The sequence below is a fragment of the Thermobia domestica genome, chromosome 12, assembly GCF_964235325.1.
Source record: "Thermobia domestica chromosome 12, izTheDome1.hap1.1, whole genome shotgun sequence".
NCBI lineage: Eukaryota > Metazoa > Arthropoda > Insecta > Zygentoma > Lepismatidae > Thermobia > Thermobia domestica.
This window is the reverse complement of record NC_137465.1, coordinates 7,931,229-7,958,560: the sequence shown is the minus strand read 5'-3', so window position 1 is coordinate 7,958,560 and position 27,332 is coordinate 7,931,229. Positions and strand designations below refer to the sequence as shown.

Sequence of the window (27,332 nt, the reverse complement as noted above, 5' to 3'; positions counted from 1 at the left end):
ACTTGGGAACTCAACTCGAAAAATTTTCTCCAACTCGACTCGAATCCGGGTAGAGTTTCGAGTCGAGTCGTTCCCATCTCTATTTATTTCTGTTACTGGTTCTACGTTTATGCCCAAATTTCAAGTTCCCATGTCTACTGGCAGTAGCCTACAGGTTTAGAATCGAGTGATGTAAATTTGTTCCTTGGCTCCTAATTTTTCCCCTTGGAGTAAGAATTTGCAGTTTTCGGATTTTTTACTTTATTTCTGTTACCAGTTCTATGTTTATGTCCAAATTTCAAGTTTCCTTGTCTACTGAAAGTGTTCTATATATTTTAAATCAAATTACGTAACTATATGCAATTTTTTCCGTCGCCCCTTAATTTCCCTCCTCGTTGAGAACATTCTTAGTTTTAGATATTTTCCGTTTGTTTGTATCACAAATCTTATATTTATTCCAATTGTCCAGTTTCTATGTCTATAGGAAGTATCCTTTATACTTATGTAACGTAAGTATATAATTTTGTCCCTTGTAGTCTAATTTTTCTCCTTGGAGAGGAAAATTTCCAGTTTCCAGATTTTTTCCCTTTATTTGTATTATATATCTTACATTTAAAAAAAAATCAAATTTCATGTTTCTACTGAATAGGAAGTACCTGCAAATTTTGAGTCCAGTGATGTAAATTTGGCCTTGCCTCCCAATTTACTCTGATAAAAGGGAAAATTTCCAGTTTTCAGAATTTTCGTTTCTTGTATCACATATACTACACCTGTACCAAAGTTCAAGTTCTCACGTCTATATGAAGTGCCACATAATTTTTGATGAGTGAGTGCCAAAATTTTAAGTTTTATGAGGATTTCATTACTCTCTATTTACAAAACGTTTGAAGATAGAACGCCCTACCACTGAGCCACCGTGGTCCCCCGGAAATGGGGAGATGGGGGATGAAACGGAAGAACCCCAATAAATCCCATGGACACTGGTGGTCAGGAATCCCTTTCACTACAGGCGGTAACTCTACTCCTGAGCTACCATACCCATCACATTTCAAATTTGTGAATAAAAGTTTCTATATTTTTGAGTGGATTGGAGTTTCACGTCTAGTCCATCACTGAGCCTATATGAGACGTGAATCAACAACTTAAAACTTTGATGTGTTAGAAATTTGAAAGTACCAATATTAACTTACAAATACATTTAAAGAATTTAATTTACAATTTCAAAAGAAAAATAAACAACAAAAGAGGAAATAGAACGACGAAAATAAAAGACATTTTCTTATACTGAAAAAAATCATTTGCTTTCTCCACTCGACATGAGCGCCCCCAAACGGACAACTTGTGTTAATGGAAAAATTCACAGTTGGAAGTAATGGGTTACTTATGTTATAATAGGAGTGTGAAATCTTACCATCAAGCTGCCTAACATTAAAGCTCTTGCGTGGGGTCCTCTCATCAGGGGATGAAAACAATCTAGTGTTATATTTTAAAGTAAAACTATGTGTACGATAGAGTTGGTAATGCTAAAGGGATAATCGAGTTTATAAATTCAATGAGATTTTCATGTATTCAAATATAATACAGGGCTCGTTATGCTACCAAATGACCCCTTAGCAATGTCATGCGGGTAGTAGCTATTGAAGGATAATGTCATAAGCCAAGGGGAAGGCAGAGAGAAATAGACGAAAGCCCAGCAGGGTGCTTTCAAGGGCATCAACCGTTCGTTCGATCTTAACAAAAAAAAAAAAAAAAAAAAAGGTCAAATTGTTGGTGATTGGCAGGAATCCGGGGGTCAATTTTTTCTTCTTTGCGTCACAATACATCAAGTCATGATGGAAATTACATCGCTTTTCGCTTTTGTCTCGGAAATACATAGAATGAACGGAAGCAGTTCTATGTTTATATAATACGGAAAAATGATAAGAGCTTATCTGCATAGCATCCTTATTAAACAGGAATTTGTCGATATAGTTTCCACATTTGAATGTGTGCTTTCAGTGTCAACGTAGTGGATTGTTTTTAATGCAGAGAGACAGTATATGAATTGTGTTACACTTACAATTTCGGCTTTGTTTCGTGTTTATTTTTTCCATCATCAACAACTTTGTATGTACAATACTTAATTAATGTATAGAGTGACAATTGTTTGGCCCCACCCTTTTTTCGGATTTGTTTGTGACATTTCTATGCGGGTCCATTGGAAACGGCTTATTCTAAAGTAGTATCTTAACTCAACAGTATCGATGGAAGAATTGCTTATGTTGTGTAGCACGAGTAACGATATTAAGTGACTTAGTGTTCTGCGAGTGTAAAAATAACTAATAATATCCTACGTATTAGAGATAAAACACTATCTCACATATGGACATTGTTGAATATAGAAGTTGAACATTTTTGTGCAACAGTATTTTAGCTATTATTACTGCTAAGTTATTTTTTATTTTGCGAAATTTTATGTTAGCGGCTTTTAATTGCTAAGTTGGCCATTTAAGTGGTATACACTTTGTTTAGAAACTTAAAATGTACGTTAAGTCAATAAATTGGCTATTTAAAAGTAAAGTCGTTTCTTCCCGACTAGTTTCGGTGTAGTTCTTCGTCATAAGTTCGAAGGCTCGTATTTTATGCTTTAGTGATATAAACAATTGATAGTGCTACAACAATGGAAAACGAGTTCAGTGTTTCAACTCAGAAGGCTTTGTTGTTCCCATTAAAAGCAACATTATTTCCAGTAAAATCGTCGTCATTTGGACAAAGTGATGATGATGATGAGACGTCTTCACCAGAAGGCAGCGTCTCCCAGCAACAAAAACATTTTTTGCCCTTTTTGACCAAAGGTCGACGAGGTTCCAGCATGTCTGACTTAGACAAATTGTTTCTTTCAAGTGTTCGAGGCAAGGCGTTGGGTGCCAAAGGGAAAGATTACCAAGACATAAAGGCGAAGTCTGCTACACTGCCACAAAAGGGTCATCATCACCAATTCCATTATCCAAACCAAAAGCCTCACCATAAAAATGGTACTGATTCTAACGTTGGTTGTGATACAGCACCTCAAAGTCCTGCAACGCCTAAAAGAGACATTGGTGAAGCACCATTTCAGGGGAGTATTGGTGATCTCATGAATTTGAAACGATATGGGAGTATGTGTAGTATTCGAAGTGCGACGGAATCCATTGCTGAAACTGTACCATTGGCTACAGTTGTTCCGAAGCGTCAGGATTCTTCTGGGAAGCCTTACTCTGAGGCGTCTTCACCTTCATTGTCTATACCAAACAGTCCTTTAGCGACGTTTCATAGCTTTGATGGCGATTTCCCAGCCCAATCAACTGGCGTCGTTATCGCTACTTCGCCAATATCGAAAACTGTTGTAACAACCAACCTAGCGTCTCCAACAATACCTTCGCTGAAGAACCAAATGACGTTTCTGGAAGATCCACAACAAACTGTTTTCCTAATATCTGCTAGACCATCGTCATCCGAAAGAACCGAGCGGTTATCCAACCTTATTCGTAAAAGAAGGTCTGAAGTTTGCAAACCCATTTTACTGGTGAGTGTTCATTACATTTTTCTTTATTATTATTATTATTATTATTATTATTATTATTATTATTATTATTATTATTATTTAACTCTCTTACGATTTATGGTAACTTTTGTTAGCATGACGTAATATCGTCTTTGGCCGTTTATTTAGGTCCTATAACAGGTATTTAAGCCAATGTTTTTTCACTGGTCAAGTCAAGAATGGACCAGAAAACACCCCAGATGCGTTTTGGAACCGGATGGTGAACTTAGCGGCGCCAAGTGAGGGCAGAGGAGCGTGACTTTTCTTTATTAAGGCAAATTAAAAAAAAAAAATCACGCCATTCGTTTTCATGATATCAGATTGAAACTTTGCATACGGATTTTGTGCACCTTTAGGTATTTCTTAATTTTTTGAGATCTCTACGTGAACTCGGGGCGGGCCCAAGGGGCGCAAGTGTTCCGAGGGGGTGATTTTTCCAAAACAAATTCGGGTTTTTCCCGAATTTTCCGGTTCAAATGTATGATATGGACATGTGAATAGTACCGTTGGAAAGGGCTCGTTATACTGAAGAAAATAGCGTTTGAACCATGATTCTAGGTTAAATAGTAATGACGCAGTAAATTTTTGAAGTATATATACTCTATATATAAATGGGTCATTTTCAGACTTTCAAAAACTGCTCCCGACCTTAGTTTTTAAGACACAAGAATGAAATTTTACACACGCATTGTGTACATAACAACGTATTGTTTCAAAAAATCAGATTCCTACGTGAATCCAGGCCCGGGTTAGAGGGAAGCCAAAATTTCGATTTTTTTTTTCAAAAATCTCCCGGTTTTTCCGTTTCTGGTGTATAATGCGGGCAAAGGAGTGGTACCATTGAAAAGTATGCTCTATTCTGAAAAAAAAGAAAAAACAGTGTGAACCATGATCCTACGATAAATAGTAAGGAATCAGTTGCTGTTTTAGTAAAAGTCTAAAATTTACCTCAAAAAGTAGAAATCCTAAAAAGGTTAATTCAATTTAGTAAGATAATCAGAACAATATCAGAGGTAGCCATTTTCACTTTCAACCCAACGAAACCAGAAAGAAGTCCTGTGGATGTGGGGGGAAAAATCGAATTCGAATGTAAACGGATTTGCAAATTTCAAAATTCCTAAGTGTTGAAATAGTAATTGTCAAGTGCCTATTTGTCTGTTCGTTGGACCAATGTAAATGCGCAGCCCTAAAGGCCATATCGTTCAAGTATCGGGACAAAATTTTAAGTTTTTATGAGATTATCAACGTTTTCTGGGGTTAACTGCCGCAGATACGGCCCCAAAATACAAAATGGGGCCGAACAGAATCAGACATGAACAGAATCAGACTAAATGTGATAATGAGAGTAACAAACGTTAGAAAGGTTATCATTGTAGGGTTGTTAATAAGGGAGAAAACGTAAGTTAAATTGTGGACTATATGTGTTCGCGGATTGATCGGATATGAGGTGAGGTGGCAGTAGAGTATAATCTAACAGTGTTTCAAATTCGCTGTGTTACTAACTAACTTACGATAACATGCTGTTGTATTATCATGGGGATCAAAGTGAATCAAAACGAGCCCTGAGGGGCTTCTAACCCCTTTCCTCGCTGACGCTAGCTCAGTTGTTTCGTAACGTAAGTAAATCACTTTTTTATTATAGTGCTGCCAAAATGTCTTGAGCCGTGGCAAAAATGTGAACTAAAGCTCACACCCGCTACACACCCACGCGTTGAGCCAATAAGAGTTTAGCTGTTGCTAAGCTAGAGAGCCTTAGCGAAAGGGAGTGGAATTCCTTTAGATGATAGCAACGTTTGGAATGGAAGACTACGTGTCAAGTCAATGCGGTATATCTATAACAAAGTTCTGTGTGGCAAGTGCACTAAATACGACATGACATTACGTCACGCTAGGATGATGCAACTTCAATGTAAATTTAACCACACCCTTTGGGAAGACATGATATTTAATCGGCCACATTGTTTTAGTCATTAATGAGTAGTGTGTAGTTTGCAACACTTAACAGTTACAAGATACTACTTTTACGCAGTAATACTACGGATTTAGGGAAAAGCAAAAGAAGCATGAAAATAAGAAATATTTCTGGTTAATAGTGAATAGTGAAGGCCAGAAATGAAACGGGGGTAATTCTAGGTAAGATATTATGAAAGTAAGAACAGGTAAGTTGTAATACAACATTGAAAACAAATTCATGTGGGTTTTATCCGGGGCCGCTATCTGCGGCAGTTTAGCCATTTTCTGTTTTCCTTCCAGGAGCGGATCCAGGACGGACTTCTGGAGGGGGCGGTTATTTGTAATACTGCTACTTTAGAGCTACTTTTAAGAGCTCCAGACTCTGGGATGAGTTTTATTTATATATAAAATAAGAAAGTTTCCTCCTACCTTCCGCCCCTGTTTCCTCCTACCTTCAAAAATAAGACTAGTTTACCGGAGGTAAAAATTTTCAAAAATAAAAATTTTATTTTTATATTTTATCTCCTAAAACTTTTATCTATATTAATTTCAATTAGAACTGTACGATATAGATTAAATAACTGTTCTTGAAAAGTTCCAGAGGGGTAGTTTACTCATTAGGTTGGTTATCTTTCGGAAGATCTTAACCAAAGGGGATGAGAAAATTTAATGTTCATTTCATTAATAAAATATTTCATTTGAATATGGCATCAGAGAACGTTGCCTCAGCATCGTTTTGGGAACGCTACCCTCTGGTAAGGAACTGGAGGAGATCTTTTGTCTGTAATCTCGGCGAAGGTTTGAGGATGCAGTTGCGAGGCTTATCACAGAAACGTGTATTAGTGGATAATTATATTTTGATATTCTGTAAAATGTAAATTGTGCACTGTTCAAGGAATGTAATCTTTTGTAGTTTTGCCAGCGGACTTAATGCAAAGTGGGTTCTGTGCGTAAAATTGTTGATGTCTGGTTCCTTATTTTTTGCTGTTTTGCTTACTGTTTTGCTGTTTTTCTATCGCTGTTAAAATTTTCATGTGTTACTACTAAAAGACGCACAGAGGAATATTTGTACCAAAAACCTGGCCAAAATTATTTACTGTTTCTTTAAAAGTTCCTGAAAAAGTATGTATATTAACGTGTGATAAAGATTTTTATAAAAATGATAATTTTGAATATGGCATAAATCAGGGGTTCTCAACCGAATTCCTATCAATACCCCCATTTTATTATGTCCTCTTGTCAGCGACCACCTTATCATTTATGACTCGTAATAAAGCTTGTGTGGGATTTTTAATATACCTACGATATTCATCTATTTGTATAATAGTAGAATCTATTTCTTGTATACAGTGGATACAGTAACTTCCCTAAAAGCGAATGGATTAAAACCGAATTTGGCTACTTCATTCATATTACAAATATGGAATCCGATTCGTCATACTGTTTCAAAATGGAGGACGTTTGAAAATTTTAAAACTTCATAACTCAATTTTGGGTAATATGAGAAAGTAAATAAAGTGATTTCTAATTTTGGTTTTAAAAAACTTGGACAGATGTTATAAAGTTATTGAGTATTTTAAATGACTTGATAGTGTGTGTCACGAAAATCGAGTTAGAAATTGCTGCACTAGTGAATTTCCACCATGCTCAGGTATCTCATTAGCTTTCAATTTTAATTGTATTTCAATATGCAGCTTTAGTTGCATTTGTATTTTTCTGGTATTTCAATATGCAGCTCTGTCATTTAAATTGATTTTTAAACAACTCTGCATCTGTTGAAAATGTATAGTAGACCTATTTTGTTGTTGTTCTTAATAGTATGTACAAAAATAAAAATATGCCTGTCAAAATAAAATTCAAATTTTTAAGTTTTACGTCCCACGCTTATGCCGGTTAGGCTAAAAGAGACAGTGATGAGAAATGAATGAAATGGTGGAATGAAGAAAGTGGGAGGAAACGGGAGAACCCCGAGAAACCCACACAAACGGTATTTGTCCACCACAAAGTCCACTCGGCGCGAGCTGGTATCGAACCAGGGACCCCAAGCACCGGAGGTGAACCACTGAGCCACCGCGCCCCGGGAACAAAATTCAAAATAATATTTAAAAATAATATTCCTGTATTAAAGTCTAATTATATTTATCTCTTCCGCTTATCTTCGCTACCCACATGAAACTCTCTAGCGACCCTTCGAGGGTCGTGATCCCCAGGTTGAGAAACTGTGTTGTACAGTATTAAAAGTCTATCGTTGTCAATTAAAATTTAGTAAATCCCTTTTATTTAAGGAAGAACTATTTCAGTGATGACGACAGAGACTGAATTTCCTCGGCAGGAAATATAATTATTTAGCAGTTGGCAGGAAAGAGAGGATTATGTAAGCAGGAAATAATAAGGAACAGAATAATTAAGTGTGAAGTTCTTCTCTTGGCCATATTCCTGAAATTGTTACTGCTATAAAATGTTTCTTTGATGTTAAAATCTCAAATAAGACTCCTTTGAAGTATTTTGTAAAAAGCTCAAATAAAACCCTATTAAAGTATTTTGTAAAAAGCTCAAATAAAACTCTATTAAAGTATTTTGTAAAAATCTCAAATAAAACTCTATTAAAATGTGTTGCAAAAAGCTCAAAGAAACCTATTAAAGTATTTTGTAAAAAGCTCCAATAAAACCCTATTAAAGTATTTTGAAAGCTCTATTAAAGTATTTTGTAAAAAGCTAAATAAAACCCTATTAAAGTATGTCGTATAAAGCTCTATAAAACTCTATTAAAGCAAAATATTCAGGATCTTCCCTAAGCTGACAAACACTTCTTTGTTTTTAATTTAGTGAAAAACTTGCTTGTGTAAATATAGTACAAATATTGCTTGAGTTGATTTGATTTGATATTAAGTTTAGCGTTCCTTTCAGCAGCGAGACTATATGAAAAGTGGACCTACAGTTTAACGTAGGCCTCCGAACTTCATGAGCTCCTGCCGGAAATCGAACCAGGGCCTCCTACAAAAATATTGCCATAATAAACATGCCTAGATAGAAAAAGTACAAAAGAAGAAATGATTTTGTATTTTTAGTAATTTACAACGATAACGTTATTATGTTGTTGTATATAGTATTGGCAATCTGTGCCAGCTTATAAAAAGGCGATCAGAGGCGAATTAGTGGAACAGTATTATGTGAAAAGAAAAGAAAGATACATAGAGATATCAAGAGATTATTCTTTTGTAATCGTAATTTAGAAAAAAAAAAGAGTTGTTGCTATGGATACATAATAAATAAGTGTGTGTAGAGATAGACATCTTGTTATGTACGCTTCTCATGAGTGGATATTAAACTCAGTTAAGAAAGTGACAAAACGTATATGAGTTATATTATTTATGAAGTATTTAAGTTTTATTCTTCTAAATTATTATATTTTGGAACAAGATTTTGTAAGTTGTCGAAAAACTGAATTATAAGTGAGCTGTAAAAAATTTCTGTACGCTCAAACTAAGACGATTTATTTACGCATAAAGAAAATACGGAATAAAAAAATATATTTTATATCATAATTATTAATGTGTTACTGGATTTAAGTATAGTTTAGATATAAACCTAAGAGCAACGAACAGGATTAATATTGCATGTTTAGACACACAAATCTTACTTACAATTATTGGTCCCAAGATTAAAACTTCTCTATTTAATCAATTTACAATTCTGCTATGAATCTTTAGAATCTATATTCTCTGTTTGCTACTCCGAACAATCATCTTTAATAACAAATGCACTACCACCTAGCGAGTATCGAAATAAAAGCACGCAAATTGCTCTGCATAAATCAATATAGGAGGAAAATAAAACAGCTTTATATCACTGAAAATATTGACACTACATAAGTGCCAGATTCGTATTCAGGGGTCAAAATACGTAAAAATTCATCAAGAAATAATAATAAGCAAAATTTTGTGTACCAGTGTTTATTATTATTATTATTATTATTATTATTATTATTATTATTATTATTATTATTATTATTATTATTATTATTATTAAACAGTAATACAAAATATGGTAGATTTTTTCGAATTTCAGAGTTCAAAATAAGAAATTCCGAAAAGGAATTATGCGTTGTAGAGCACTCACCTTTGATGCATGTGGTTCCTGATTAGATCCCAGCTCGCACCAATTGGGTTTTCTGGTGGACAAACACATATTCGTCAGTTTACCGGTCTCCTCCTACTTTCTTCATCTCATTATTTCCTTGATTATTATTATCATCACCATCTACCTTAACTTCAATGCATAATCATGGGGCGTTAACATAAAAAATGAATTTTTTCAGTTTAGCGTCCCACAATGATGTCCATTAGGCTAAGGGAAACGAATAATTAAGGCAAGTAAATGATGATGGAAGAATTGGTGGAATGAGAATGAGGGGGAAATGGGGAGTAACCAGAGAAAACCCACGGACACGATGTTGTCCACCACAAACTTACTTGGTCGGGAATTCCGCCAAGTGAATTTTGTGGTGGACAAACACCGTGTGCGTAGGTTTCCTCGGGGTACTCCCGTTTCCTCCCACATTCTTCATTCCACCTTTTTCATTCATTACTCATCATCACCGTCTCCTTTAGCCTAACCGGCATAATCGTGGGACGTAAAACTCAAAGATTTCATTTATTTCATTTTTGATCGGGGATTGAACCAGGGATCCTACGCAACACAGGTAAGCATTCTACCAATGAGCCACAGTGCTCCCCCCCCCTAGAGCGTTAACCTAAAAGAAAACATTAGGTTATATAATCTTCTTCCCTTTAACAGAATCAAAGAAGTAATTATCATGAAGTTAACATGTAACATACATTCTCTTCCATACTTTGATGATCATGAAGTCATCTTTGCCTGCTTCCTGTTTCAATAGAGAACGACTTTAAAACAAAACTCTCAACTTATGTATGCATATGGTACAGCTCTCATGTGTTTTCCAACCTATGTATGCAAAATCTCCTTCCTAGAGCGTTAAGCCAGAATAACCGTTGCGAAACCTCGGAAGCGAGTGAGTGTGCCAGCCAGCATTTGGATCAAAGCATTTACTAATCTCACATAAGATTCAGGCTCTTATCTGCTTTTCCCAAAAGCCCCTGAGGGGAGTGGGGAGAGGATTCGTTGTTTGCTGTCTTATCTCTACTTCAGCAACGGAATGCTCATTCGTACTCATCCGGAGGATAATACATACCCACATGCACTATCTTCTTTCGTTTTTATTTATTTTCTTTTGCAAAAAAAAAAAAAAAGTTTAATCCAGTTTTTCTTTGTTACCTTTTCCCGCTTCGTTATTATTAGAGATTTTGTTTTACCAATATTTTATTGTGAAAACCTCTATTACACATTAAAATTCGGTATTTTCCGTTGTTCAGCGTGACACGTAAATAATAGTGGTTCAGTGGTAAAGCGTTCACCACTGGTGCATGGATTCCTTGGTTCGATCCCAGCTTGCGCCAAATGGGCTTTGTGGCGGACAAACACCATGTGCGTGGGTTTTATCGGTGTTCTCCCGTTTCCTCCCGCTTTCTTCATTTCATTCATTTCTCATCATTACCCTCACCTTTAGTCTAGCCGGCATAAACGTGGGGCGTAAAATTCAAAGATTTCATTTCATTTTAGAGGCAGTGGTGGCTCAGTGGTAGAGCATTCACCTCTGGTGCATAGGTCCTTGGTTCGACCTCAGATCGCGCCAAATGAACTTTGTGGTGGACAAATACCGTTTGTCTGGATTTTCTCAGAGTTCTTTCGTTTCCTTCCACTCTCTTCATTCCACCATTTCATTTATTTCTCATCATCACCCTCTCCTTTAGCCTAACCGGCATAATCGTTCGACCTAAAACTTAAAGACTTCATTTCATTTTTTTAAAATAAAAGGTTTGCAACCTTTTCTACATGGTGGTTAACCATATGTTCGTCTTCCTTACTCCATTACCATATGCCCATTTGAGAGGTCGGAGATACCGGGTTCGACATGTAGCAAAGTATGTATTGAATGATTTTTCTATTTTTTTAGTCTTGGTCCAGCATATAATACAGGTTCAACAAGTTGATCTTTCACGCCTCACAGCTAATGTGTTCCTACGCAAAGGTCTCATGTCCTCGATTCACTGTGTTGGAATACGAAAATGAGATTAAGTACGTTGACAGAAAATGTTTTGTTTGTAAAAGTAACGTTTTTAATGTAATATGATTTCTTTTTTCGATAGACTATTTATAGAGCTGATATTTCAAGATGTGCAGAGCAGTGGCGTCATTTCAGATTTTGTCAAGGAGGGGGCGTCGTTAAATTGTCCACTGACATTAAATTTCACGTTTTTCATTAATACTAGCTGGACCTGTGCTGTCTGCAGAGTGCATCATTCACATATGAGCATGAATCTCCTTGTCATTCCTCACAGTTTCTGTACATGCTCCTTTACAGGCACAAGTGAAAGACGTTTCGATAAAAAAAAAAAAAAAAAAAAAAAAAAATCGGCAAGAGATACCGTAAAGCGGAGATTTTTTTCGATTATTTTTTCAATATCTCACACCGTTTCTAAGATTTGAGCCTACTTTCGGTTGAAGTTTCTAATTCATGTATGATCCGTGTTTTCTTTCTTTCTTGCATGCTATATGCAATAAACAAATACATTACACACACAATTAATTATAATGTCATTGATACAAAGTGTTCATTGGACAAAACCCTCCAAACAATAAAGATTCATGTTAGGTTGGAGAAATGGTTATTCTTCGATTTTCATTATCACTTGGCCATGAGGCAAACGCTGCAGAGATATACTAACCCCGTATGCAAATGTGTGATGTTGAAATGTATAACTTCTTCTTCGAATATCGTTCTTTACTGTTTTTTTAAAATTTCAATACTTCCAGTGTAGCCCTAAAATGTAATAATGAAAAAATAACGGCCAAGAAAAACTACACAAAATTTTGAATCGATCAGTGAAAATGGCATCTTTCTTCAGCCTATGGTTCCCGAGAACTCACTGTCGACAGGATTGGCCACAAACATACAAACGTAGCATATTAATGTATTATAACATAAATATGTATCACATTTTCACATGATATCACATGAATATGAATAACTGTCACATAAATGTGAATAACTTAACGATAGTATAATGGTTAGGTTGATGTAATTATTTAAATAAGTTGATACCATGTCACGCGAGAGATTGGGGATTTTCATTAATGCTACTGGTAAATAATGATACTAGGAATCTAGTCTATCATTTTATTTACAGTAAATCTGAATTGAAAGGAATGAGCTTAGTTGGCCCTCACAAGTAAATCAATTTTTACATAAAGCACGACGCGAATGTCGGCACAATACCTTGGACCAACAAGCTCATAAGACATTGACAATCATTTACACTGAAATTCTATACATTACTGCTGTCCATTCATCAGGATAAATAACATAAATATAAACCATTAAGTAGAATAGGTTTGGACATGAGTATTCAAAACCTGTGTTAATTTCATATGCAATTTAGATATAGTACAATGTAAGCACATAGGCCTAAGGTGCTTGAGGAATTAGTTTAGGATATATGTTACCTCTGGTATTAATCTTATGCATGTTAAGAAACAAATAAAGAACAATTCCAACTTACATGTTTCCAAGTACATCCAACAGTTGAAAGGAGAGACGGACAAAGTCTACGCGTGTACAGAGTGCGGATAACGCGACTCGTATAGTTTCGTCCGATAATGATTAACTGACCAACTGACCCCTAGTAAATTTTTACTAGTGTTTTTATACACAGTTTGTTTTTCTCTTCTATCTTCCTGTTCTCTATTTCTGGACTTTCTTAACCACAAAATTGTTATTTCTCTGTGACGTCAATCGGGAAGTCCTTGTTTATCTCGTCACAGGTCTACCTTTCTATTGTCAGAAATAGTTCTTGCTTTCCCTTTCACTACACTTTGTTTGTTCAAATAAGAGGATTGTTTCCGTGAATTCTTTCTAGGTATATTTTCAATCAATTGTTTTTATAAACAATAAAAAAATTTCATCCTAGTGTCAGTTCACGTTACAGTATAGATATTAGTATACAATTTATTAAAAAGATGTGTTTCTCAAATTCAGGACGAGCAATTGACCCCTCCCCAAATGACGCCACTGGTGCAGAGAACCCGAAATTATAAGTAGCACGTTAGTGTATAGAGACTGCGAAGAAAGTTACACTCATGAAAGAACGCTTAACAAGTTTTTCGAAAACGGGCTAAAAATACATAATGAAGTTGTGTGTGTTATAAGTATTGTTAAAATTATTCAAATATTTTTAAGTTCGAATATTTTTTCTTAAATACTCGAATATCCAAATATTCATTTTTAAAAAAATTCAAACATTTTTTGAATTTACTATTCATTTTCCGAATAACAAATTTTGGTCTAACGTTCAAAATAGAGCGTTATTCTAGTTGGAGCCTTGGCACGCTGGAATTATACTACAAAATGCTGTAGTTGTTCAGACGCTTGAAACTAGTGAGGCCCTGTTGAAAGACAGTTGATGCAAAAAGTGTCCAATCAGTTGCTTTAATACAGTGCCGTGCCGTGGAAAATCAGCGCCCGGAGCGAGAGTATACAATTGCACCCCCGTACAGAGAGAGTGAGGTTGACAGACCTGTCGCGAAGCGCCATCATGGTTAACGCGAAGAATAAGAATTTTTTCACAAATAAACCCTGCTTTTCCTTGATTTTGAGCACCTTTTTTATTAGTTTTTCGTTCCATTTTATATATGTTCTAGAGATGCAAAAAAGCCGGCTTTTTTGAATCGATGGTTTTTTTCACATAAAAAGCCGGTTTTTTTGGGAAAAAAACGAGAATTTTGGAAATTTTGGCTTTTTTCAGTTTCATGATTTTTCTATCTAAATAGCTTTCTTATAGTATATTCTATACTTAGATAAGAATTCCATGACCTAAATGCCATATTTCGCTCTAAAATTCACCATCAAGATGGATGGAGCACATGTTTTACGAATTAAAGCTAACAAGAAGAATGTAGTATTTGAGGGCAATTTTAGAGGCTATTTAACTTTATTTTAACTTTTGAGTTATCGATATTTTTTCTTCTCGATATCATTTCAGTTTGTCGTCTGTTTCATTTCTAAGAGCTTAGTACTCTAGCTTCTAACGCAGAAGTTAAACTTACGTTTTTCTATATATCCGTCAAAGCGTACGTTTTTCAATATATCCGTCTAACCGTACTTCCACATTTCTGTTATACTGTAGCTGTGCAACGATTTAGCAATAATTTTCCGGATACAACCTTGAATACCAATTTATACAAATAATCAGTAGCGGATTTAGAAACGTACTTTGGGAGGGGTTTCTCTGATTGTTTCGTTTTCTAAAATGTCCTAATTTTATTTGGGAGGAGCTTGAAGTTTATGAGTACAGGCATAACTAATACTGTATTTCGTTTCGTTTATATATTTAGCGATAATCTTCCGGATACAACCTTGAAGATCATTTTATACTGAGAATCAGTGGCGGATTTAGAAAAGTATTTTGGGAGGGTTTTTTTCTTACTAATGTTTAGTTTTTGTAAACATTCGTAATTTTTATTTGACGGCAGCTTAAAGTTAATGAGTAAAGGCATAACTAATAGATATTTCGTTTGTTTTAGACATTCCGTAATTTTGGGGAACAGGCTTCAGTCCGAAAGACCGTCCCCCCCCTAACCCTCGCAAAACCGTCACTGCTGGTAATTAGTAATAATAACGATTTAAAAACAATAAGAAATGAAGTCAGCCAACTCACAGTACACGCACTATTTCTACTTCATAGATGGAATGAAGAAAAGTTTTGTCAGAATGGTCGAATGCTGAGTTGAATTCCGGACTTCTCGATAGAAGCGCAAAAGCTCCAGTCAATCATGTTTGTTGTGCAGTTGTATTTATCTTAACTTAAATATATTCCGTAGTCCTTTTGTGTGTGTGTGTGTGTGTTGGTGGGGTGGGGAGAGTTTCATAATGATATGAAGGGTGTGAGCCAAGAACATGGTAACTAACAAATTTTCAATTGCTGAGTTACGCAGCATCAGATAGGCAGCAACGCATACCGCTTCGTTTAATCCCTCATGTATAGACTTATGTGAAAAATCAGCTTTCCGACTTTCAAAATGGATTGTGCAGCAGAAAATTTCTAATTTCTTAAAATAGTAAAATTATGGGTTACCATGTTCTTATCTCACACCCTTCATGTTCAATCCCTCTTGTTAAAAATACAGAAAACTTGAGGACTGAATAAACCGTGATGGTGCTTATATAAAACTATAGAATTTCAAGAATGTACAAAACCAAAAGCTCTAGGTGTGCAGCCTTTAAGTGTATCATATAAATCTAAGTATTTTTCTTATGTTTTATTTTAATTTTATTTTGTTCCAAAAAGAGGGTATGGAATATTTTCAAGTAAAAATACTACATAGAATTTTGCTACTTATTTGAGTATTTTTTTAAAAGAAGTATTTACTTTTAGGGTTGGCTGGTTTACACCAGCTGTTTTTCTTCTTTTTTTTTAAAATAAACAACTGGTTTAAACCGAAAAAAAATAAAAGGTACGAAAAATGCGAATCGTGTGAACTTCATGGTGATGTTTCCATACATCAAACCATCTGCATTAGTTTTATTTCCTTTTCACCTTTTAATCAAGGTGTCCCATGTTCAATTCTCGGTCGAACCACAACCCTTCTTTCATGCGAAAACAAAGTAGCGGTTCGGATGTCACTTTAAGCGAAAGTCTTCTTGATAACCTCAGTATTACGTAAGGATGTTAAGCCTGAACATACGAAACGAAACGAAATTGTATATTTCTGCATGCCTGAATGCCTGTTGTTTTATAAAGAAGCCAAGGTTGCTTAAATATACTGATATAAATTGACAAAATTTATCGATTGCCTACGTAGCTTCCAACATTAGCTTGGATTGTATTTTCAATGATATGTACGCACTAAATTTGTAATTTAATACCTCAGTTTTAGCGTACTGATTATGATACGTTGATCTTTAAATTTTACATGCAAAGCAATAACAGAATTTTTTCCGTTATTGTTTTACATTTAGAGTAATGACGGGATTTTCCCGATGGCTAGGGCGGGAGTTTCTCAATTTAAGAAATTTGCTGACCGGACTTCTTTAAGCTTATGTGACCTCTTCCAGCATAACCCCGTTGTTGCATAATAACACCAAGGCGAAAGAAACTTATTTCTGTCAATATGTAATATAAATACATAAAGCAAAATATCTAAACCCAAAAAAACCTGGTTTAAACCAAAAAAGCCTAGTTTAAACTCCCCCCCAAAAACGGGTTTTTGGCATTTTCAAAAACAACCATGGCTCTTGCCAACCCTGCTTACTTTTGTATGTAGGAGGTTAAAAAAATCTTATTATATACATTGGTTAATCCTTTGGAATTCATAATGTAAATATGTTGAGAAGTAAAACTGTTTGAAATATCTTTTCGAAATTCATGGTTTATTTTCGAGGTTTTATATTATTATCGGCATCAACCACTAATTAAATGACTTTTTGTGTTGTAGAGAAGCGAAACAAAATCTGGTTTATCAATTTAAAGCAGAATTTTCAAAAAAGCCCAAAATTTCCCAAGCAAAAAAGCGAAGCAGAAAAAAACTAGTTTTTTTTCAAAAAAGCCGTTTTTTTCCGAGCCCTTCCATCTCTAATATGTTCACATGTATTTTCTCCCGAATTTTGCGCCCCCTTACGTCGGCGCCTGGGGCTGTTGCCCCGCTCCCTCGCTCCCACGGCACGGCACTGCTTCAATAACAAAACATAGTTAATTAACATACACGTGCATGATGTAGTTTTTTCTAACTCAGTTTTATTCTGCCGAATCAGACCTGTTAGAAAGTCAACTCCGAGTACCAAACTCTGCTTCTAACCGGCTTCAGAATTTGGGACACAAAATTCCAGACCTGCGATTCACGGAGAGACCTGTATTTCGGTATTTTATCCCCTGGAACCAAAATAAATTTGAAAGTCCCTTACCTGTTCTAAATTACACTGTCATGCTTACTTACATTAAGCCACTAGCAGCGAGACGGGGAATACAGAACCAAATGCATAGGTTACACTTGCAGCTAATAAGCAATATCGTCAGCTCTTTTTACTGTCAATAGCGTTGTAATGAGAAAACTCAGTTACGCTGTGGTACTAACATCGTTTTCAGCATATATCTCCATTAAATGTTTCTCTCGTGTACGATCTCTCTTTTCCATATCTCGATCCTGGAAATTTGCTGCCCTGGATCCCATATATAAATACGATCTTCATGCACCCATTCCGACCCTGTTTGAGTTACCTGCATCATCTCATCCCGACATCTCGATTCCGACCATTCATTGTTTAGCCTTGATCTGGGTTCCACAGTTTTACCAGATCCTAAAGCTATAATAGACGTGGAATGCCTTTCCTTGTTGGCTTCGTTTCTTCCATCTGCATTGACCGTCTTAGGTTCACTTAACGCTAGTAGTTGCAGTATCTTCGCCTTTTGCTTCTATAACTTTGGTAGATATTCCCTTTCGAGTATAGAAGACGGCAACTACATTTTTGCTCGTTCCTTGTGAAATAACTGCATGGGGATCTGGGAATCAGGTCTTTACCAGGATCTAGTGTGGGGCTGTACCCAAACATACCTTCTGTTACTGTTTTCAGGGCACAATAAGGGCAACAACAACAAAAAGCACTGCAGATGGTTCAGATGTAGGATGTGTAGTCCAGATATCAAAAAAATATGGAAAGTATATTTACAGAAGATGTTTTTGGAGGTATGATTTGACTTGATTTTCAGTTTAGCGTCCCTTTCAGCAGTGAGGTTATATGAGACGTGAACTTACAGCTTAACGTGAATTTCGAACCACATGAACTTCTGCTGGTAATAATCCCCTGGTCTCCCACTTTTTGGATGTATGAGCTTTGAAGGGAAAAGGTTATATTAACTGACTACACGTGTTCAATATCCAGGTCGTTAATATGAACATTGATATAGATTTACCGTAAGGAAAAAAGTAGATTCTGAAGAGCAACCAACAAGATACCTTCCGTAATTATACTTTCTTCTTTAATTGGAGGCGTGGTCCTATAATCTAGTGCTCTTCGATGCGAGCTTGTGTGGTGAGGAACGGTCTGTACTGTCATAGTTAATCTTGTATGATGGTCTGTCCACACATCAATTTTATCACACATTGAAGCCCTGGTAGTGGTTCAGAGCCCACGTTGATAGTAAATCAGCTTCATCACCTTGGTTTTGCATAAGAGCGCACGCAAAACCCGGGGGATGAAGGGGACATGTCCCCCTCTAATCTTGGATCTGGGGGACTGTCCCTCTCCAATAGTCAAATTTAAAGTGTGTTTTGTGGGGAGAAATGTAATGATTTGTGTCTGATTGACACAAAGGAAAGTGAGATGAAATTGATGTTCCCCAAGAATAAGCCTCAAATTTACCCGCCTTCCAATGTTGACGACAGATTTGCGCCGCTGAGGGCGTAAGAAACAAACTCAAAATTGAACTTTTTCAAAACAACATGCTCATCTATTATGTAAGTAACATATTCTTCCTATATCAAAAGTTAACATCTCTCTTGTGGGATAATCTGTAAGGAGTTAGGTTTGTTAAAACTCCTCTGGTATATTTTGATTTGATTTTGAGTTTAGCGTCCCTTTCTTCAACAAAGCTATATGAAAGGTGGACCTACAACTTAACGTGGGATCCAAACTACCTGAATTTCCGTCAGGAATCGAAGCCGGGTCTTCCACGCTAAAGATGCGTGTGCTAACTGCTTTGCGAAGAGGGAGCTCTCATTTAATATATATGTTTTCCCTGCCTGCATTTGGAAAACAAAAAACAAAAAGAATATCTCCATGTAGTTAGTAGCTACTCCATGGATCACCATCAATTTTGGCCAGGGTGTACAGGACAAAAGTTAGGAACCGAGTTCGTACATGGATATGATATTCAAACCGGAAATGGTAGAAACGAACCATTTCCGGATTTAATGCTGGTCGCTACACAATAAAAGCGGCAATAGATAGCGAGAAGAGTCTTTGTGCAATTAATTAAGCATCCCAGCAATATATTCCATCTCTATTCTAATCTCTTTACTAAAACCACAACTCATAGAAATATACTACTACTTCCGGTTCTAATATTGAGTGAGAAAATTTTACGCTATGAAAACCAAATTTCTTCACGTGGTGTACACTAACACTTCTATATTTATTAATTTCCAGGTGGCATGTTTCATTAGGGGGTTCAGTACATTTATCAATGCCCTTAAGTATAATTTTTAAAAATGAAAATCTTTGAGTTTAACGTCCTACCATTGTGCCCTTTAAGCTAAGTGGAACGATGATTAAAGCAAGTGAATGATGATGGAATTAAAAAGTGGGAGGAAACAGGACCACCTCGAGTAAACCCACGGACCCGAAGTTGTCTATCACAACCTTACTTAACCGGGGTCGAACTAGGGACCCCATACTCCAGAGGTAAGCATTCTACCACTGAACCACAATGCTCAGTGAAGTATAATATACTCGCAATGTCAAGCTAGATGAAAATACGCGAAACAGCCATTTTCATCGATGCTTGACAACAGCCTTCTTCTAAGTGGTCTTTTTTCTTTTTAACTTTTCCGTGAATACAATTTCTTCTGCACGGAGCGGAAATTAGGACAGGAAGTAGAATAGTTTGATTAAAGAAACTGTCTCTCGCCAAACGACAGAGTCTTCTTCTTTTGTTCATCGATGTCAGAGCGAGTGTACTGGTTTGAGCTCAGAAGACAGCAGGCAGCTGCCGGAGTCTCACCACAGACAGCAAAGCAAGCTGCTTCTGTCTGGAAAGCTTCTGCGACGATGGGAGATTTTAGCTTGAAAGCTCTGGAGGCTTAATGACACATCCCTGTCACAGTACAACCGCTAAAGCAAACTTACCGCTTCAACACCATCACTAGAATGTAGAGTTGTCTTGTAAAAAAAAAGGGACTAGAACACACACACTCACATAATATAGTGAATGTAAGTGCGTGTTGGTTGAAGTTTAGTCTGTGTTTCCGTTTTAAGCCTATGCGTTTTAAGAAGTTTTCACTATGTTGACAATAACTGAAAGGAACTAATATCCAACAGCTTATCTAGGTTTAAGAGATTAGATTCTTTAACGTCTATGAAATTGCATTCTGACAGCGCATATATTGAATCAAAGTTATAATGAACAAACGAACTCAAAAGTATTTGGAGATGGAAGAAGTTCCGCGAAGAGTATGTATAAAGCCCCTATACATGACGGTATATGACAAACGATGCTTTATCCATGCGCCAACTTTTAGGGCTTCTTCTAATTTCGTATCTACTCCTGCAGAAAATTGTCTGAAATATCTAATATCTATCTAGGTATAGTACTCCTATTTTGTATAGTCCCTATTTGATTGCTTTTTTTTTTTATTAGACTTTAGCATCCTTTTCAGAACTGAAATTTTATGAGATATAGATATTAATTTTAGGCCGAGCGCACATTGACCAGAGAACAGGGCAGAGCGAACAGAGGTACTGTACTGTGAGCAATGCAACAAAGCCTCATACCGCATATTCACTCGAGCACAGGCCGGGCGCACATTGACCAGAGAACAGGGCAGAGCGAACAGAGGTACTGTACTGTGAGCAATGCAACAAAGCCTCATACCGCATATTCACTCGAGCACAGGCCGGGCGCACATTGATCAGAGAACAGGGCGGAGCGAACAGAGGTACTGTACTGTGAGCAATGCAACAAAGCCTCATACCGCATATTCACTCGAGCACAGGCCGGGCGCACATTGATCAGAGTACAGGGCAGAGCGAACAGAGGTATTGTACTGTAAGCAATGCAACAAAGCCTCATACCGCATATTCACTCGAGCACAGGCCGAGCGCACATTGACCAGAGAACAGGGCAAAGCGAACAGAGGTACTGTACTGTGAGCAATGCAATAAAGCCTCATACCGCATATTCACTCGAGCACAGGCCGGGCGCACATTGACCAGAGAACAGGGCAGAGCGAACAGATGTACTGTACTGTGAGCAATGCAACAAAGCCTCATACCGCATATTCACTCGAGCACAGGCCGGGCGCACATTGACCAGAGAACAGGGCAGAGCGAATAGAGGTATTGTACTGTGAGCAATGCAACAAAGAATCATACCGCATATTCATTCTAGAACAAAGTGCTAACTTTGTGATTGAGACACACGATCAATGCACTCAGGGATCTCTTTTCGCATCCTCTTCTGTCTCGGCTTGGCTGTCCTGCCTCTGGCCAATATGCAACCGGCCTTAAGATGGATTCCGAACCACTCTAATGCGTTCCAATTTGACCGGGAATCGAACCCCATACTACGTGCACCAAAGGCGATCGTGTTGGCCAGAAGACGAGAGGCGAGCGCGTAAACGCCCTATTATCTAACTGCTAAATATAATTAGTTTATAGGTAAAATCTTCTCAGTATGTTACATTGCTATCTTATATATATCACGTCCTATTACAAAGTACAGTGGAAGTATGCTTTGAAGAAACATTGCTTCCCTAAGCCATAGAGTTAATCAGATATTGTACTACCTTTAAGCATAGATTGAGTTTTAGAATAATACTTAACTTTGATTTTTTTTTTTTTTTTTTTTTGCGTACTTCGGAAAGAAGTAATGAGTTAATGTGTCTTTCGAAACTTCTGAAACAAACAAAAAAAAAAAAACGTTCTGTAAAGGGGTAACTTTAAAGCAAATCGTTTCATAACCGTGCAATAACGATCTCTTGGAAAGGTTATTAAAACAAGAATAAAAATTCATAATGGCGATAAAATTTCTGGACAGGTTCCGGTGTTTTCACTATTATATAAAATGACTTATGAAGTCTTAATCCAAAGAGGAATTAACGGTTTGAGCGTCCTCCGTTTTAGTGGATAAAAGAAAGAAAAGAAGAAAAAAAACTGTCGCGGATTGACTCCTCGATGCGCCCCCGATACCGATTAACCTTGGGACGCGCTTTTAATACCAGCCATAAAAATTTCCAAACATTTGCTATTCCTGTTACGGTATGCTTGTCAGCTGCGTACAAGTGAGGATATATTTAATCACGTGAATTTGCTAGAGTTTTACTGTATAAAATGACTCGTGGAAAAACTGCATTAAAGTCTTGTCTTTAAATTTTACTTTGAAAAATACGTTTTCTCCCCGTTTATAATTGTAAAGTGTGGTTTGGCAAAGAGAAAGCTTTCATATCCTGTTAAAAGTAGCTTGTTTTAAAACCACATCTACTAAAGTTAAATGCTTCCAGGTTATAAACTAACATGTTCTGTGCTGGTTTCAAACTATTTTATTAGTTTTTCTTTCCTTATACGGAACGCAAAGCCATTTTAGGAAGATTTTTACGGTTTCTTTGTTTTTCTTTTTAAGCCATTTTGTGTCTCTTTTCTACGTGTGTTTGAGAGACTTGTTTTAGTAGCCAATAACTTGCCAATCCTAAGTCGCTACAAAAGCTATAAAATCTAACATTAAAGTGTTTTTCCGAGGCTATTTCAACGCCTTTCTAAATGATTCCTATTGTCTTTTTTTTTCTTTTTTTTTTTTTACCTTAACATCATTGTACGGTTGGTTTTAAAAATACCGCACGAATTCCTTGATATAAATACATTCTCAATGGGATTTAATTCTATCTATGGATTGAACTAGGCTAGAAATATTGTCAGTAATTGTCTCAGCTCTAGTACAAAAGGTCTCTGGTTCGATCACATGTCATATCAGCTCATAATGGACAACCAGTAACGTCGGTGGGCAATGGGGGGACTGTTCGAGTTTAACAAGTATATGATAATTACGATTGTGTGGAAAATGAAATGAAATATTGAAGTTTTACGTCCCACGGTTATGCCGGTTAGGCTAAAGGAGAAAGTGAAATGAAGAAAGTGGGAGGAAACGAAAGAACCCCGAGAAAACCCACGAGCACGGTGTTTGTCCACCACAAAGTCAACACGGCGCAAGCTGGGATCGAACCAGGGATCCCAAGCACCGGAGGTGAACGCTCTACCACTGAGCCACCGCGTACCCTACGATTATGTGAAAACCACAGAAAATTGCAATCACTTATTTTTGAAGATCTCGTAAAATAAAATGAAATCTTTCAGTTGAATGCGCCTCGATTATCCTCATTAGGCTAAGGGAGACGATGACTAAGGTAAGTGAATAATAATGGAAGAATTGGTGGAATAAGAAAGTGGGAGGAAACAGGGGTACCCTGAGAAAACCGACGGACACGATGTTGTCCACCACAAAATTACTCAGCCGGGGATTGAACCAGGGACCCCACGTTAAAGATTGCTACCATTTTTTTAAAAAAAAAAATAACTGATTCACCAAATGTGCTTCATTAACTTGTTTAACTACTTATCTTACTAGCGTTTTACTTGTTTAACTCGCTTGTCCAGTAACCTAGAACGATACGAGCACAGTTAAAATTCCAAAAGATTTCCCACCGGGAATCGAACCCGGGATACCAAAGGCGCACATGCTAGCCACTAGACCACGGGGAGGGCATCACTGAGCCACCGTGGCCCCCTTGAAGATCTTTAAAACGTTTGTTCTGACAATTGGAACCAAGTTGTTAATCATTTTAATATTTTATATCGTCGCTTAAAAGTGGTTAAAGACTGTTGAGTTAGAACATTACTCCCTTAAAGATATATGACAACGTGATACGTACCCAGGAGAGTTACGAAGATACAATCTTTGTTATGTATTTTGCGTATGTTACTTGTTGTGTGTGGAAATCCCCTGATATTTAAAGCCGATTTCTAAGCAGCCCCCATATTAGCATTAAGAGAAGCGTGTAGGTCTGCACGGGCCGGAATTTTTAGCCCGAGCCCTGCCCGGCCCGTGAATTTACAATGTGAGGCCCGACCCGAGCCCGAAATATATTTTAGCATTTAGGCCCGAGCACGTGTAATAATCAAATGAGCCCGAAATAAGCTCGAATTACAGAAACTTAATAAATAATGCAAAGTTGTGTTTTTATTTACAGCAATTAGAGGTTTAATTTTCCAGCTGTGCTTTGAAAGTTTTCCAGAAAGAACAGTTCAGTAAATGTCATTGTACAGTATATATACAAAGATAGGCCCGAAAAAGCCTTAAAAATATGGTTGAATATTTAAAAATTTACGTCCGGGATTGTACCAGAAGTGATACATGATTTGTAGACCCGAGTCTGGCCCGAGCCCGTGCGAACCTCTAGTAGGTGGTAGCATTTTTTCATTCCGTCCTTACAGAGGAAAGTGCAATACAGGCTTCATCTGTTAATGTAATCGTAATAATTAAATACAGTTGACAATTCAAATGTGTTCCGCTCTTAGATTTTTTAAGACATAGGATGTGGATAAGGGCTTGTCATTCATCCGTAAAGACGCTCGTGATAATGAAAACTTAGAGAAACCGTCGACTTCTTTTTGCATCAGTGGCTGGAAAACGAAGATACGTACTTCCGTGGATATACACCGTGAGCCTAGAGAAACTGTCGACTTCTTTTTGCATCAGTGGCTGGAAAACGAAGATACGTACTTCCGTGGATATACACCGTGATCCTAGAGAAACTGTCGACTTTTTTTTGCATCAGTGGCTGGAAAACGAAGATACGTACTTCCGTGGATATACACCGTGAGCCTAGAGAAACTGTCGACTTCTTTTTGCATCAGTGGCTGGAAAACGAAGATACGTACTTCCGTGGATATACACCGTGAGCCTAAATTCTGCCCTGATTATAACAAATTTATTACGGAATAACCGTTGCACAGAATAATGTAAATTCTGGTCGGTTACATAGGTTAGTATTACAAGTTTCTTTTAAGACCAATAGATGGCACCAGTGCTACCCAAGAGTGACGCAGTACGTTACTTGGCGCGCGCATATTTTCGAAATACACTGAACTCTAGCCAGAACGCATTGTGAACGGGGTTACGCTTGGCAACAATGTAGGAAAAATGAGTGACGTTTATATCGCGATCACGAGTCATGACCTACATATAGCACAAAGTAAACGCCAGCTGTTGTCGGCCCTGGTAGCCGAGTGGGCTAGCGCAACATACTAGTAAGGAAAACCGTTGTTAGCGTGGGTTCAAATCTGCGTTAAGAAATTTTTTCTTACTATTTTTAAAATTTTTTATAATACTTCTTTCGTTAAAATAAGATTAAAATAATATTCAAAAAGTGATTTAACGATTATTTTTTTAAAATTTTCATTAAACTTCTTTCATTAAAATAAGTTTGCCCTTGTACTTATACAGATCCATAGCAAAAGTAATAATAATAATAATAATAATAATAATAATAATAATAATAATAATAATAATAATAATAATAATAATAATAATAATAATAATAATAATAATAGGACGGGTTAGAATGCAATTCAGCATTCGTTTCCGTGCGATGTTGCCAAACCTAATGCCTTCTGGCTAGGGCTGAGTGTATTTCGAAAATATGCTTGGCGCGCGCTGGTTTAGCTGGCGAAATGGCATCGAAGCAGGAGAAAGCGCAATGCGTGCTGTCGTATCACGAAAGCAAATCGCCCATCAATAACATAAGTAACGTAAGTGGTCTTAAAAACAACTTGTAATACTAACCTATGTAACTGATCAGTATTTACATTATTATGTCAAACGGTTCTTCTGTAATAAATTTTTGTAATCAGGACAAGACTGTATGCTCACCTTGTATATAGATGATACCAGCGGAGACACAGAGTCACAAGCGAATACAGAAGGGTCGTTTGAAAGGGGCGGATCACCACCTGGACGATCAATGAGTCTTTAAATACAAAGTTTTACATTAAATCAGAATAAAGAAGTGCAATACTTTATATATCATCATTCTCATCATGATAGGTATTCTGCCATTGTTGCCAGGTCACTTGCTGAAACTGAGAGGCCTTCATGCTACACGGTCTTCCACTAACCTCTTCGTCTTCACGTACGATTTCTCTGTTTTGATATCGTCCATTAATTGTATCTTCTTTACCCTCTTCCTTTCTTTCCTGCCACTATACCCTCTAGGACGTCCCTCATGATACAGTTCCTTCTTAGCCAATGTTCCAACCAGTTTCTCGTGCTCTTCTTAATAATATCGATTTTTTTTTTTTTGTCATCCACAATTTCTAACACCCTCTCATTCGTTTTCCGCTCCACCCAGCTAATTCGTTCAATTTTTCTCCACATCCATATTTCGAAAGGCAGAAGTTCTCCAGTAGTCAAGTTGGCGGAAATCATAGTGATTGGTACGACAACTTTGACATCAGTTCCAGACGTGCTCAGAGTGACTTTAACGGTTGGGATACTGCGAGGTGGAAGGCAACGGGAAAACACCAACTCTTTTTTTTTTTTTTCCCTAGTTTGCTGACATCAGAAAGCAAGTTTTATATACAAGATCTTTCAAAACAACACCGACAACGTTAGGGAGGTGATTCCTGTCACCAAAATAAGATAAAAAGTATAGACCTACTTGGGTGCACAAACGCTTCCTTTCGGGGCTATAGGCTTGCAAAAACACTCAAAAATGAACTTTAAAAGTCTATAGATCCAAAACTATGGGACCTACCGTGGTCGGGTCAAGACTTTACTTAGGAATTAATACATGCACTATCCAAAACTACATGTTTCAGAATCTTAAATTACTCAGGCAACAATTTTTATAGAGGGAGTTTGGTTACGAGCATATAATTTCAAGTAATATGTACTAATGTGTTACTGAATATAGCAACAATTAATTGTTACGTTAAGTA

At 36.8% G+C, this 27,332-nt stretch overlaps 1 protein-coding gene across 1 annotated transcript; it reads left to right on the top strand.

Annotated features, from left to right (window-relative positions):
- The first annotated feature begins 1,797 nt into the window (after positions 1–1,797).
- LOC145667141 (uncharacterized) lies at positions 1,798–24,598 on the top strand. Its single transcript, XM_081734882.1, has 2 exons — positions 1,798–3,523; positions 24,584–24,598. Exons 1-2 carry the CDS (start codon positions 2,639–2,641, stop codon positions 24,596–24,598), a joined length of 900 nt encoding a protein of 299 aa, XP_081591008.1. The 5' UTR covers positions 1,798–2,638.
- The last annotated feature ends 2,734 nt before the right edge of the window (positions 24,599–27,332 follow it).

What these genes read in the sequence shown, in the direction of transcription:
- LOC145667141 (XM_081734882.1), top strand. Translation starts at nt 2,639, where the DNA reads ATGGAAAACGAGTTCAGTGTTTCAACTCAGAAGGCTTTGTTGTTCCCA.